This window comes from Cotesia typhae, unplaced genomic scaffold (assembly GCF_013202065.1).
Source record: "Cotesia typhae breed Kobodo isofemale line unplaced genomic scaffold, CoteBio_Ctyphae scaffold_45, whole genome shotgun sequence".
Classification (NCBI taxonomy): Eukaryota; Metazoa; Arthropoda; class Insecta; order Hymenoptera; family Braconidae; genus Cotesia; species Cotesia typhae.
In genome coordinates, this window is record NW_027423777.1 from 859,172 (window position 1) to 875,423 (window position 16,252).

At 29.6% G+C, this 16,252-nt stretch overlaps 2 protein-coding genes across 5 annotated transcripts in view; one reads left to right on the forward strand and one right to left on the reverse strand.

The window, feature by feature from the left end:
• LOC141536826 (protein turtle) overlaps positions 1-16,252 on the reverse strand; it is a 150,282-nt gene that overhangs the window by 69,226 nt on the left and 64,804 nt on the right. The gene's annotated exons all lie outside the window — the stretch shown is intronic.
• On the forward strand, positions 958-7,581 carry LOC141537025 (uncharacterized). Its single transcript, XM_074257865.1, has 3 exons — positions 958-1,707; positions 1,894-2,033; positions 7,501-7,581. Exons 1-3 carry the CDS (start codon positions 1,593-1,595, stop codon positions 7,579-7,581), a joined length of 336 nt encoding a protein of 111 aa, XP_074113966.1. The 5' UTR covers positions 958-1,592.

A 16,252-nucleotide genomic window follows, 5' to 3' on the forward strand; every position in this document is an offset into this window, starting at 1 on the left:
TTCGAAAAATTTCAATTTATTCTGTGAGTTTCAAGAAAATTTAGACAAATTTGAGTTTTTATTATAAAAGCAACTCCTATAGATGTTTTCTGTTCAAAAATTCATTTGAAAGTTTTTATTCTAATAATATATTTTTTTAATTTTATCTTTAATAATTTAAAATCTTAATCGCGTTGTCATTTATTATTATGAAATTTGTTCAGTGCGTATTTTTAAATTGTTTTTCACAAAATATACATAAAATTTTCGTTCGAGGGGATTTTTGTTTTGAATTCCATTTCTTCTTCTGTTTGTCTTCTGAAACTAACGCCATCTATGTTTTTACTCTCAACTATCTTCAGTATCTACCCATTTAATACCGTATTTTCAGTGTTCCTAAAACTGATCATCTTGAATACGTAATAAAATAATTCATTTTAAATAAGTCTTATAATCATCACATAAATTTATTTATCATCAATTAACCTACAATGAATAAAGAAATACGTTTTATCGGAATACCTCTACAAAGAATTTCGGAACGTAAGTTACCAAAAGTGAAAGAGGTTATGCGTGTGTTTTTCTACCAACTTAAAATTTTAAAGTATTCAATCAAACAAAGTGCTAAAAATTCAGTTGACCAAGTTATTGAACTGTGGAGAAAAATCAGATTCCAACTAGTGGAGCTCCTAATGCAGTCAAAAAATTTCTTCGCTATCACAGTCAATGGTTAAAATTACAAAAAAATTTCGATAAAAAGAATTCAGCGCAAAACCAAAAGGAAATGAAATTTCAGACTGATCTTGAACAATTATTCGACATTGTGAGCGAAAAATCCTTAAAAGTGCTTGATGATAATATTAGAAAGTTGTATTTGGATCAAAAATTCGGTACTCATAAAGAGATTCTTTCTAATAATGTACCTGTATCAAACTTAACCACAACTATGATAGGAATAGATGAGAGTAGTAAGTATCTGAGATATTTAATTATTATAAAGTCAAGTAGTAGTGTAACTTTTCATAGATGACTAGATGACATTTGACTAGACAATTTTTGGAGTCCTTTCTTAATTATTTGTCATCAAAATGAATAAATTCTATACATTTTCTTCGTTTAATTTATAAAACAGATCTTATTCCAGACTTAGATCAACCGTCTACCAGTCATGCGATTGTTCCAAGTGAAAAATCAGAGTCGTTCTCTACGTATACATTAAGTGGAGTTACAAATTTTGGATCTGATTCAGAGTAAGAACCTCCAATTCCGACAAAACGAGCAAAACTTGATGTCTTAACTCCTGAAGTCATTTTTGGACTCGACCGAGCTAATGTCAGCAGTAGAAATGCGATGTTTATTATTGCTCCGGTTTTACTAGCAGTAGGTACTAAAATTGAAGATACAACGCTCAGTTATAGTTCAATTCAACGAGCTCGTATGCTTCAAAGAGAAGACATTGCTAAAGGACTTAATGACAACTTTAAGACACACGATAAATACGTTGTGCATTGGGACGGAAAAATGCTGAATGACCTTGTTGGATCAAAATCTGTGGAACGGCTACCAGTTATTTTAACTGCATTTGGTACCGAACAATTGCTTGGGGTTCCAAAATGAATTCTGGGACGGCAGACAATCAAACATCAGCCATTTTATCGACATTGAGTGAATGGGGTATTACTAATTATGTTAAGGCGATGTGTTTTGACACGACGGCAGTTAATACAGGTAACTTATCAATGATAATTTAATCTAAAAATATTTAATTATTAACGTTCTGGTTTAATTTTTATTGCTTACTGAATTTCACTTTTGAAATTATTGAGAATTATTTACTCATTTGGATTTTAAATATAATCTACAATTTGTTGAAAATATTAAATTTAACGATAGTTATCTATTTTCTTTATACAGGAATTCATAACGGTACATGTAAGGCAATTGAAAAGACTTTGGGAAGAGAGTTAATCTGGTTACCATGTCGTCACCACATTTTTGAGATCATATTGAGAAGTGCATTTGAAGTATATTGGCCTGTGTCATCTGGGCCAAACGTACCAATGTTCGGAAGATTTAAAAATCATGGGATGAAATAAATAAAACTAATTATAAATCTGGAATTGAAGATACTGTTGTTGCTGATATCATTTTGGATAAAAAAATGAAATATCTAGTTTAATTGCACAATCCTTACAGGTATGATTTAACTGCGATTTTAAGAAAAAAAAATTTTCTTGTTTCTGACAAATTTTTAATTGTTTTTGATAGTTACTACAACCCCGAGATGACTATAAAGAATTGTTGGAATTGTCGTTGATTTTCCTTGGAGAAATGCCTCAAGAAGAAATTTTTTCAAACGTCCTGGTGCAATTCATCATGCTAGGTGGATGGCGAAGGCAATTTACAGTTTAAAAATGTTTCTATTCAGAAATGAATTTAAACTTTCTAATAAAGAATTGGACGGTCTTCGGCAAATTTGTATATTTATAGTTACACTGTATTTAAAAGCTTGGTTTTCATCAACTTCTGCAACAACTGCTGCTAATCATGACTTGCAGTTTTTGAAAAATTTATTCGAGTACAAAAATATCAATTCATTGATTTCTTCAGCAACTTGTGAAAAAATGATTTTGCATTTATGGTATTTAAGTGATGAACTTGCCATTTTATCATTATTTGACGATACCGTTTCATTGGAAGTAAAAAAATATTGTTGGAGCTGTTAATACTCGTAACGGTACAGATTTTAAAGCTAAAAAATTTATAATTGATAAAAACGATTTGAATTCATTAACGCAAAAAGTCTGAGTGACTTTGTTTCTAAAAAGTCTTTAAATCTCTTTAAAATCTTTGATTTACCATAAGACTTCCTTGATAAAGATATTGAATCGTGGCCTACTAATGACAGTTACATTGAAAATAAAGAATACTTTAACCAATTGAAAGTTGTTAATGATTCAGCAGAACGAGCTGTTGCATTAGTTAGTGAGTATAATCAATGCTTGACAAAAATGAAGAGCAATTCCAATACTTATTGCAAATTATCAAAGAACATCGAAAAAACTACCCAAACTGCAATAGAGGAAATTATTTACAGTAAAAGTGTACCGTTATGTTGAAAATATTGAAAATTATATGGCAGTTGATAATTAAATAAATAAATTCTTCGATAAAAAAGTGAAACACATGTGAAACACACTAAATTGAATTATATATTTAAAAAAATGCACTAATTTTTTGTTTTAATGTAATCAAACATGTCCAAGACTAAAAAAACTAATTAAAAAAATAGTTCATAACATATTTCTATTCATAGAAACTCAAATTTGTCTAAATTTCCTTGAAACTCACAGAATAAATTGAAATTTTTCGAATTATTGATCAAAAACTAGAAAAATTGATATGCATTGATGTTTGACGATGAATATCTCGTAAACGCTCAACTTGATCGAAAAATCATAAGAGACCATTTTTATAGAGCTGTAAATTTCCTACAAAACTATGAGTTTCATCATTCATAATGATTTTTTTCATTGAGTTATAAAATTCATAAGAAATAAAAAATTTTCCCAAAAATAATCAAACTTTAACCGTTAATATCTTTTAAACGGTTGGGTTTACGAAAAAATCGTAAGAGACCTTTTTGTAGAGCATTCAATTTCCTACAAAATCTAAGGAACAAGATATTTTTTAAGTAGTTGGAAGCGAGATATAAATTTTTCTATCTGATAATAAGAAAAAATAGAAAACTGTAAGAAGGAGGACCTTCCCGTTACAATTAAGAACTCATGCTTGGAGAGGCTTTCTTAGAGGTGTCTAGGAACCTATTTTTCAGAGTACCAAACGAAAAAAAAAATATTTTTTTTTTTTGAATCACCCTATTGTTCATTGTCTTAACTTTCGGCTTTCATACTACCTTTATTTGACTATGTTCAATCACTTGTTTCATAATTATTTACTTGTTTCGTAATTGTTATATTACCGACTTAAGAACAAAAATAAATCAACAGTACGGTGGAAAAACTTAAGTAATCAATCATATCTTGAAAGAATAAATTTAAAAGGATTGAAGATCTATTTATATATAGGAGACTTTCTATAGATATAGTCACTCATTACGATATCTTTGGAACTATAAGACCGAGAGACTTGAAATTTGGCAGGAATATTCCTTTCGCCGAGTAGAGGTCAGCTAAGAACGAATTTTACGAAATTCCATCCACAAGGGGGGTTGCGGGGGCGTTAACTATGAAAAATTCCCGTTTTTAAACTATAGCTCGTATCTACTTCAAATTTGGTAGGAATCTTTTGTAAGAGATGTAGAAATAATCTATCAATGAATTTTACGATATCTCACCCCCCAGAGGGTTGCGGGGTAGGTATTAGCAATGAAAATTTTTAATTTCTAAGCTATAGCTCCTATAGACTCCAAATTTAATAAGAGTCGTCTACATGTGATACAAAAATGATCTAAGAACGGATTTTACACCGAATCACCTCCAATAAAGATCGCGGGAGTGGGTGTTAACAATAAAAAATCTTAATTTTTAAAATATAGCTTCAAAAAGCTGCAAATTTGGTAAGGATCTTTTATTTGTCATGTAGAGATCATATCAATATGGATTTCAATAAATTCTACTTCCGATTCGATAGAATGTGGAACCTGTGCAAGTCAAAATAATACTCCAATTGAATTTCAAGTCTAGATCTAAAACTACAATTCTGTAAAGTGCCCAGCGGAGCGGGCGAGTAACAGCTAATAATTTTATAAATTTTTATAGATAAAATTCTGTGGAATTTTATTAAATTTCATTAAATTATTTAAAATTTTGTGAAATTCAAATCTGAGATTTGATTAAATTTCACAAGAACAGTTCTTTTAAAGTATTGAAGGTCTTTTTGATCGAATATTGTGCATATAATCTTCATAAAATCTTGAAACTTATGAGAAAACGTTTCTCAAAAGCAACCAGTAACTATTACCATGATCCATGATATTCGTTGATGTAGGTTGCTTTTGGCGTAAAAGAAAGCCATTCTAAACCGCGTTCATAAAACATGAACGGAAGTTACTTCAAAAGATCCTAAATGCATCTACATGGATGTGAGGCTTTTAGCTTTAGAGTGTCACAAAAAAGTTGAAAATAAAAGTTATAAACGTGAAAATTTAATGTTAATCACATCGCATCTGGTAAATCCTCAGTTTCTTCAATAGTATTTTGTCATAAGAATAGTAATTTATGCACCTTGGAAGGAAAGTAGGACATTTTAATCCACGTGTAAAATTTTATTCCAAGCTGAAGGCGAGGGTGGCGGAGATGCGGATTGTAATATCCTACCTTTCCCGCTGGCGCGGGAAAGTTTTAAAGCAACCGAAATTCTCTTACAGTTGTGCAAACTGTCGACTGTTGCAATGTACCTAAAAGCTTAGTATTAGTTTCTAGTTGCGTTAGAACCTTCAAATTGTAGTGGTCACGCAAGGAATGACAAATCTGTTTACCCTTGCAAAATATTTGTCATAGGAAACTAGTGTTGCGTTATTTGTCAACGTCAGTCAATTCGACAAGCAAATGAATGCAGTGAATAACAAAAATAAAAGTTAACTGTTAAATTTGAAGCAGTTAGATTGTAACGCAGTTGTATTTTTTTTTCTTTTTCATAGAATGCTATTTTTTAAAACTCTTTTTTTAACTCGTGTTTTTAAATAGGAAACACAGCACACTTCATACCACTTTACGATGAAATAATCTTTTTCCATTTATAGAGTGAATATTTTAAACTTCGTCATATCATTATTCAAAATTTGAAACTTGTAGACTCTGGAAAACCTTTGGTAAATTCATCAACAACGTTTAAATTACAAGTACAATTAGATTAATAAAAATATTTTCTAGAAAATTTTTCTCTAGTTTTATTTCATTGATTTAAAATCATAATTCAGTCATCAGTTGTCAGAAATATATTGAACTTTAAAATTCAAAATTCTTTTATTTTCGATGGCCCAGTTTAGAAATTTTAACATTAGCGCAGATCAACTAATTGAGGCGTGGTATTTTCTGTGTACGAAAAATTCTATCCTAAACTGAAAAAATGTATTAGCTTCTCTAAGAAACTCTTACTTACGTTCGTTTATAATTTTATGCCCAATATTTAACTCTAATTTGATATCTAATTTGAAATCTAATTTGATACAAAATATTTGTTAAGTAGATAATTTGTATTAAGTTAGTTATGTGACTGTGCTATGTATCATTAATGGCATTAAACATATGTAAAGTTTCTCACCAGTAGGTTATTTTGATTAAGTGAATCTGTAAACTGCATGGTAATCCATTTAGAGAATTCCGAAAAGGCAGAGAACATTCGCAGCTGGTGCTGATCCTCATCCATAAAGAAAATGCAGCGAAATAGGATTTAAAACTATTTACGATAGTAACATAATTTATGATCAGTGATCAGTATTGGTATTAGATTTAAAGCACACAAGTCTCAGAATTAAATTTTTTACCGGATCAAAACTAAATTTTCGGCATATGGAGAAACAACTGGTGTTACATAACATGAGAGTAAAGCTGAAATTCATCATTTCAATTCAAATAACGATAATTTTTTATCTTCTCTGTGTAATGGCATTAGTGAAAATATAATGTCTATAGGAGTTCAAAATATATAACCGATCAGAAAAGCTTAGTGAATATAAGCTTGCTCCACTGAACTTTTGAATTTAAAACTTTTGCAATGTGAACTTTCATAAGCTTTTTATAATTAACTTATAGTTTAGTTGCAAACACGCAAACTCATTCGTTAAATTTTCGTTTTAAGTAGGAATTTCTTCGTTCAAAATTTTATTAGCTTAAACCAAGAAGATTAAATCTACATTTGATAAAACGAAGTTTTTAACTGCTACTTAAATTAACAAATATTTAACATTTTTTATTTTATAATGATTAAATTATTGTGAAAAAAATCCCACATATAGGAATAAAAAAAAAAATCCTACAAATTTTTAGAATTTTATTATTAATTATTTTGATGTCAGTTTATTTGTTATTTCCACCATAATTATGGTCTTGTTTTTCAGTGTGTCAAAATTATGTAAGGCGTGACGGAACGAGGTCAATAAGTCATCAAACTTAGCTTAAAAACTTCTCAAAAATAATAACTAACATCTCGATTGAAATTCCTAATAAAGCCATGTAATACCTAAGTATCATATTATACAGCAACCTCGGGTATGAGCACTTGCGCGCTCATAAAACAGAAACCCTGACTAACCTGACCTATGTCCGGGCGAAGGCGTTGCAGACAAGACTGTATAAACTGGAAACGGCGTGCCAAAACGAAACGAGGCCATGTGCAGCATCTAACTATACACCACACACTCTTAAATCTTTTGACAAGTAAAGCTAAAAAATGAATTCTTGGACAAGTAGGTTCTTATACAAACCTGATGAATTGAAGTTTTGAATCTCAGTTTCAGCTGTTTGCACCTGTGTCCCTTTTCAACATGAATTATTTTAGTCAACTGCAATGCCTTTCCAGGTTAATAACAACCCGAGAAGACTCAGAGATCGGGCGGGGCAAGGATCACCCTGGGATTAAGGACTTTCAAGCTAGGATTCACGCCTGAGTGTCTTTTTTTTTCTACCTGTGCCTGTGTAGTACTTTGCACATTGTCACTTAAATGAAATAACAAACCAATGAATTGGGATCCAGGTGACTGGGTGAAGGGATTGGATTGGGTAAGTTACTTATACTTTGACCTTCGCTAGGACATTTTTGAAAAAGAGTGTTCTTATTCTCCGTTAGGAAGTTATTCGTCAAATTTTTACCTCGTTTTTAGAAAAGTTCGACTAATTTCAGTGCTAAAATTTCCAGTTGCTCGTCATTTTAGTGACAAGCGACACTGATGAAACTATCTTTGGTCTCAAAACTATCACTGATTATTTTTGGATTAACCACTTTAACACTTGCGTCAAAAATTAAAAAATTATTTAACAAATTCTTCAGTCACTAGCTCAGTTCCAAAAAGCTCAGATTTGTTTTAAAAAACTCACTTTTGACTAAAATTTAATAATCTTTAGGTCAGCTTAAAAAATTTGACAGTTCCGATTCACATCTTTCAACGAAATGTTTAAGAAAATTCGTTCAAACCGAAAATACTCGATTAGAAAAATTTGTAACATTTAGCAACGAGTGCATGCAGCGCCATGACAGTGTGCTCAAACTGTTTCGCACCCCCTTTCATGCCCTCTTCTGTCTTCATGTACCACTACACCCCAACAGGGCAGATGGGGGTGGTCGATCCCCCACTCTGATTTTCCACCGATGGCAAATTTCTAGTCTCTATGCTTGGCGTTGTGCGCGACTCTAACCCCACCATGAGAACATATTGATCGGTTTGAGGGCGGCTGCCAGGAATGTATCATCTACTCATAGATCCTGATGCCGAGATTTTTTTGCCAACGTAAATATTCAGGGGAATAGAATAGAAGCTGCTTTAAAAGTTATTGTGGTTCCCGGAAGGACCGTCATTAACGAATTAGGCATTACTCAATATCAACTAGGTTAAAAACTTGAAAACTATTTGATCGAATGAATTTTGAATCAAGACAAATTTAATTGATTGAATTGAAGCAGCAAACTTTCAAATGACGATATAAAAAAACTTTTAGAGGTTCAAAAATTTGGAGTTTATTGTTAACTTTTGATTTTATTTGGGACTGAAAAATCTGCGCGTGCTCATCAAACTCGCCAGATCAAATGAAGCAGACACTAACGAAACTATTGAAATGCAAATAATGTTCATTGATGTGTTGGTATTACATTCACTGGAGGTATATAGATAAATTATATAACTTATAACTTTAACGTACTTTTATATTATTTATGAAAAAATAGTAGAGTGCGCGTTACATTCATTCGATTTATTACTAGAAATATCATTTTGAATTCACACTGATTGTCAATATAGGAGACTTTAGTTTGTGGCAATACTATTATTTTCATTATATTTTATATACACTGTATTGATATTTTATTGTATTATTAGATTGATTTTGTTATTACTATTGCACTACTTAAAACTTTACTATCGGAAAATAAAACTGTCACTAGATCTATTGGTGATTTTTATTGATAAATATCTTTATTTTTAGATTTTCTATTTAAAATTTTTTTTCATTTACTCTATTCTTAACGGTAACGTCATTAGTTAAATATATTCTTTATAACTTGAAAATAAATTTTAATTAACTGCTAATAGACAATGACTTTTTTACGTCATTTCCGTTCATGACACTTGATCAAAGCACAATTATTTAACTATTATTGAATATTTTTTTTAACTTTGTTACTATATCAAAGATAACAGCTATGTATTACGATTCCTTTTTTTTTTCCTTATCTTTATAGTATAATAAATTTTAACATTTGAAAATTTTTGCGCTCGCCAATCCGCCTATAAATAATTTAAAAATAAAAAATTTTTACAATCCCATCAATCGCGAAATTTTTTCAAAAGATCTAAAAAATATAATGTCGGAACTTGAAAATGTTCATTTCTTGATATGTCGATTTTTCAACGAGATAACCAAATCAACACCTTTTAAGAAATCATTAAAAAATATAAGGCCTTTTTCTGCTCCTTTAAAATTATATTTTAATTTTCAATTTTATTTTATAGAGAACTAAGTTGAAGTTCATTATGGAAAAAAATAAATACACTCTTAGTATTCATTGAATTTAATTGAAATTCAAATACGAGTACTAAATTATTAGCATCAAATTCAAGGATAATATATCAATTACGGACTGTCAAAAGGAAAATTATGGAATACTTATCTAAACTTACAAGAGAAACATTACAGTAAATACTTTGAAGTAAATTGAACTTGAACGCATGGAATTTGTTAATATACCTATGATTTGAAATTTACAAAATACACTGCTAATTATAGAGACCGTACCCGAAAAAAAAGTTTTACTTAAACCAAGAGAATCTTAGAAAAACCTAAGCTGTTTTAGGGCAAAAAGAAATTTCCTCAAGACTAGAAGGGTTTATTTCTACCAAGATACTTTTCGTTTTTCTCCATTGAAAAAAATTAATTTGATTAAAGAGAAAAAATTGAGTACTAAAAAAATTATCTTTTTGAATAAAACCCTACAGGCCAATCCTACTAAATCAGAAAATTTGATAGTGACAAATTTCATAATTCGCACGTAATTCCAATATTTTACCCTTTATATTTGCCAATTCGGAACAAATTTCTATTTCTATTCGATCAAAAGATAGCGAGTGATCATTGTTTATAAATTATGATAATAATTTATGAAAAAAACAAAAAATTTTTTTCATCATTGCGTTTAAGAAGGTTCAACTAATCACCCAAAAATTCAGCGGGAACAAAAAATTTGAATTCACGATTTTACAGAAGTCTAAAGTTGATGCTTATTTTGAGACCCCAAAAAACCCCATTTTTTAATCTTTTATTGTTTATATTTCTTGTCAAAAATTTTTTATAAATTAGCAATTTTGGATAGAGTTACATGAAACTTTGACTCATCGATCGATATGTGTCATATTTTAATGACATTTTTTTAAATATAAGTCACTCGCGTTTTAAAAAAATAGTCTATTCTTTTTGACTGTTTAGTAGGATGTAGTATACCAGTAATATAGTTTAAAAAAATTTATCTGTCAATTCTTGTTTACTACTAAGATAGGTGTGGAAAACTATGAATAATAACTGAATTCTACATAGTCAATGCTATATTTAAGTCAATTTCTTCACCTAAAATAAATAAGACAATAAGTTAAAAAAAATGATCATTATAAAGGAATTAAGTACTATAATATGCTGTTAAATAACTTAAAGTATCTTAAATGCAAGAGAAAATACTTGAGGGAACAGATAGTTAAATGATTCGGGAAGGAGGAAATTTTAGCCTCTTATACACGGAAAGAAAATTGAAGCAATTTTTATTATTTCACTATTGTAATTTTTATTCAATTAATTAGTAACGGTGGACTATACTTCTCGTTTAGTAATTTTTACGATCTACTATTGTAAATTTTATCCAACAATCAAGGCTAGCAAGAAACTTAATAAGTCGAATAATAGAGCAAATTATACAATATGTGTTTGTAAACTTTACAATTCAACTATTGTAAAAATTGACACTCGGTTTTTTTAAAAGAAATTTTCGGGAGGGAGAGAGATAGGAGATTGGACTAATTGACACCTATACAGTAACCGTAAAAAGAAATCGGAATTTTCGTCCTATCCAGGAATCGAACCCAGAACTTTTTGCTGGTAGCCAGAGACTCTCCCTCTACGCTATCCGAAATAAACTAGTACTAATGTCTTTTAACATTCACATAAACTCAGAGTCTAGCGCTGTGCACGGCCATTATTCATACTAATTGAGAAACATTCCAATTCAATTATTGTAAAATTTGTTACAGTTCTATTGGAAAGGTACAGAGGCAGCAATGGAAATTTTAATCTCTTACTTTTTACAATAGTAAGTTGTAAAATTTTATAAATTTTCTTCTAAATTATTTGAAAATTTATAGTAATATAAGTATAGTCCAGCTTTACAATAGTTGCATCGTAAATTTTCCCAGAAAGTTTTTTCCGTGTACTTGGCCCCTATTTACCTGATTGTCATGAAACTTTTTTAGTTTTAATTTCAAATGCCTGTGTTATCCGGAGGCACTGTCGTGCCTCAAGCCAAGTACACGTTCAACACACACATAAAATGTGTGTGAACGTGTAGGCGTGAGGCTACAGTGCCTCTATTCTCGAGTCAGATGTCAACATAACCTCACTCTATTTTCAACTTGATTTATTTTGTTACTATATACATGTCCACACTTGTCACACGCTTTAAATAGTTTAATTATTAGTTCTTTTTATGAAACAGCAATAATTATATAGTTTCTTTCATTTTTTAACGTTATCTTATTTTATAAAATTTTCGCTCCCCCGTTTTTCGATACTACGAGAGATTTTATTAATTTCGGTCGAATTTTTTATTTCGAAGTTGGTACTGTTCAATTTTCTGCGAATAGTATACCACTTCGAGTATGAGAGTTAGTCCGTTTCCATTTGACGCCTGAGATCCTCTCCGGATAGTTACTCTGCTCCAGATTTTTTATTTTCAAGTCGGTACATTCCATTTTGTTAGAATAGTATACTACTGTATAGTATCAGAGTTGTTCCATTCCCATTGAAAGTTTGATAAAATAGGCGGTTAATTCAAATCTAGTCTATTTAAAATTGTAATCATATTCTATTTAACGTTTGATTTTCATGATTCTTTTTATTGTTATTATTAATATTATTGTTATCATTATTTAACGTTGTTATAATAATGAATATTTGTTGTAGATATTTGATGTAAATATATAGTGTGAATTGTTTTCATTACTTTTTCAGCTTTGAACTGGGATACTCCTAAATGTATCCAGCAGGTGTCACTATGTGCCAGAAAGGCGCGAATTTGAATTCATTTTAAATATTATATTAAAATTAATTCAAATTTATTGTACTCATACATAATCCTAATACATGCCCGGCTGTAAGCTGTATTGCTTCTAGATGCACCTGGCATGTCTGAAAAATTAAGCTGTTATTTTGAATTTAAATTCATTGACTATTTCTTTACATGTATTTGTAAAATAATTAACACAACTTTATTTTAGAAAACTTTTTGTTATTTTATTTTTTTTAATACTTGTATATTTCTGTCTTTATCATAATTATTGTTATAGAGATATTATTATTATTATTATTATTATTATTATTATTATTATTATTATTATTATTATTATTATTATAGTTATGAAGATTATTATTTAATTAATCTAACATCCGGCTCTCAGTCGAAGGAATTCTAAGTAAACACATAGCGACGACTAATATAAATTATAGTAGTTATAATTTCAAAAAACGCGGGAAATTTTAAAGTTAAAAATTCATATGAAATTTTATTATTATCATTGCAATAATAATAATAGCAATTATAATTCTTCCTGTTTAGAAAAGGATGCTAAATTATTAGTTATTAAGAAAATTATTCAATTTTATTCCAAATAACGCGCGAAAATTCAATTTTCCAAATTTCAATCAAAATTTTATTATTATATTTATAACATCTTATTCCTTGAAGGGGAAGGATGCTATACTAAAATAATAATTATTATTTGTTAATACCGATGTACATACACTATTTGTATGACTTGTATCGTTATAAGTCGACTAAAATTACGTACAGTAAGTCATTTAAGTGTTTCCAGGTACAAATCAAAATTTACTATCAATTTTAAATCACATAATTTTGTTTCGTTTGCTGATAAGACTATTGATTTCTCGAGTGTTAATTTGAATAATAATATGATTAAGACAATGAATTGTGAAAAATTGCCGTAGTTAACAAACGATGGAAATTATCATGCGCAACAATTACTGGCTACCATTAATGATATCGAGTATAGGTTATATATACCAAGCACAAAAAGCTTGCAAAATATTGTACGGTGACTTATTACATGGTGAATAATATAATGATCAGTAAGTAATTTTTTTCTCGACTTCTGTTTTTTTCCTTTGATGTAATTATTATCATTCTCTCTTTACAGTGAAGCACAACGAGAATAAGAGCGTAAAAGATGTGATTATAACAAAAAATGCGAGATATTATGTATGTAACAACTATTTGTTAGTAAATTATGAATAGAACCCTCTACTAAGCCTGCCTATGTATATGGTTGATAAATCCATTTTTTTCAGTCTCTACAAGGGACAAATTTGAAATACTCTGTGAGAATGTAAAAAACGAAAGAACAAATGCAACGTTTTTTATGAAATATGTAATTTCTGTATTTCTAAATGGCGGAAATTGTAATTAAGAAAAAATTTCAATGTAAATATAATTTCTAAAAAAAATCTTAAATTTACTTTGATGATTTTTTTAACTATCCATTAAGAAAATCGAAGATTTTCAAAAATCGTGAAGTCATTGGTTTTACCTCGTGTTTCGAAAATCGAGTGCTCATCACGTCAAAAGAAGAAATTTTCACAAAAAGATGTAAAATCTGAACAAAAACAGTTCCACTGTAAAAAATTACGCCAAGTACACGTTCACAACTCTTGATTTACAAAAATGCCAAGGAGAAATTATCATTTTACAAAAAGATGTAAAATAAAAAAAAAACAGACCAAGTAGCCGTTATGATCTTTCATAATTGAAAAAATTTTGTGATAAATTCAACGAATAAAAACAATTTTTTAGACGTACTTGGCGTGCGTCATTGAGTACCCAAAATTTTTTCATTTCTGATAACTGAGCCAGAGAACTGATATGAAAAGAGATTTTACGGACAATTCTTTCAGCCCTTCCTCACCAAGTCATTAACCCTACTGATGATCATTTTGATGCAACCATATGAATCGATAACAATTGAAATTCATGCTTGTTTTCATTATTTCACGGATAAGATTGATATTTGTACAACTAAATAGCTTCCGAACATTTCATTCAGATCGAGAAAAAATGAATCAGTTTATTAATTGAATGAACTGTTAATTAAATTGACTTCATTAGAAAATATAGCATTAATAAATGTTCAAGAAACATTGGAGCCCTATTTTAAAGTAAGATTTATTTCTCTTATAAATTAAAAAAAAACACGATTTTATCACGAAATTTGATCATTAATTTACTAAGCAATTTTTATAATTAATTCAGTAATCATTTTTCTTGCCACCAGTATATTTTTAACTTCTCGCTAAGAAAATTGAAAATTTTTTGAAGGTCACAGAAAACTTACATGAGTATCCCCACGAGGGTGTCACTGTGTGTGTGTGTGTGTGTGTGTGTGTGTGTGTGTGTGTGTGTGTGTGTGTGTGTGTGTGTGGGTGTGTGTGTGTGTTTGTTGGTTTGGGTGTGTGTGTGTGTGTGTGTGTGTGTGTGTGTGTGTGTGTGTGTGTGTGTGTGTGTGTGTGTGTGTGTGTGTGTGTGTGTGTGTGTGTGTGTGTGTGTGTGTGTGTGTGTGTGTGTGTAAACCTCCCATAACTTATGAACGACTTTACCGATTTCATCGTGGTTGGCCCATTTGAAAAAACATGAACGAACTTGGATTTTGAATACAATTTTGACCGATTTCGATAGATGGATTTCAAGATATCTCAAAATAACCTTGAAAAAATTTCAGAAAAATTTTTGTTTTCAAGTTGCTTTTTTGGAATAACTTTTAAACGGCTCAGTCGATTATCTCCAAAAACTAATCAGCTCTTGATCTTGAAAAATCACGTCAATTGCCGCTTGATCATTCAAAGTCGGTTAATTCATTCAAAAGATATCGTGAACGAAAGAAAACCGAAAAAAGTGTTTTTTTCGGAAGTACTCCTAAATTTTAACGTTCGATTAATGCGAACTTAAAAATTCTTTACGGGGCTTAAAAAACGGCGTTGAATGCTGCCAGCCACTTGAAAATCAGTTCATTCATTGGAAAGTTATTAAAAGTTGTACATTAAAAACGATGTTTAATCAAACTTCTATCAGACATACAGCAATGCTGTGTAGAGGGAAAGAACAGGAGATAAGATGATTATTGAACTACTGATATTTGACATCAATGAGTTACCTGAGGGATATTATCACGTTATCACGATTCATCTAAGAAAATTTTGGGTACTCAATGACGCACGCCAAGTACGTCTAAAAAATTGTTTTTATTCGTTAAATTTATCACAAAATTTTTTCAATTATGAAAGATCATAACGGCTACTTGGCGTAATTTTTTACAGTGGAACTGTTTTTGTTCGGATATTATTTTCTAATTATACATTATTATTTTATATTTTCATAACTCCGACATTATGTACAATAGATACTGTTTTGTATCTAGTGCCATGTATAGTTGTTTAATCAACTCTATATGATACGATAGTATCGTGTTATTATTCGTAAATAAATTAAAGAACTTTTCTAAACGATTCAAATAATAAATTTTTTCAAAATGATTTTTTTAATTCAAGATTTTTTCTCTTTAATCAAGTTAATTTTTTTGTCAGTGTCATTATTTTCTTGATTCAAGAAAATTGATTTTTCAACGAATTGTTTTTTTTTTTTTTTTTTTTTAATATAAAGTGTCACTAATCAGTTAATACATTAAAATGTAACTAGATATTGTCAAATGTGCGAAAAAGTTTCATTATAGAATTAAAATGTATGTTTATACTTTATAAGTAAGGTTTCAAAATAA

Excerpts from the sequence above, each read along its gene's own strand:
- LOC141537025 (XM_074257865.1), top strand. The coding sequence starts at position 1,593 with ATGAATTCTGGGACGGCAGACAATCAAACATCAGCCATTTTATCGACA. Across the intron at positions 1,708-1,893 it reads CACGACGGCAGTTAATACAG|GAATTCATAACGGTACATGT; the intron begins GTAACTTATCAA and ends TTCTTTATACAG. Across the intron at positions 2,034-7,500 it reads CTGTGTCATCTGGGCCAAAC|TCAACTGCAATGCCTTTCCA; the intron begins GTACCAATGTTC and ends GAATTATTTTAG.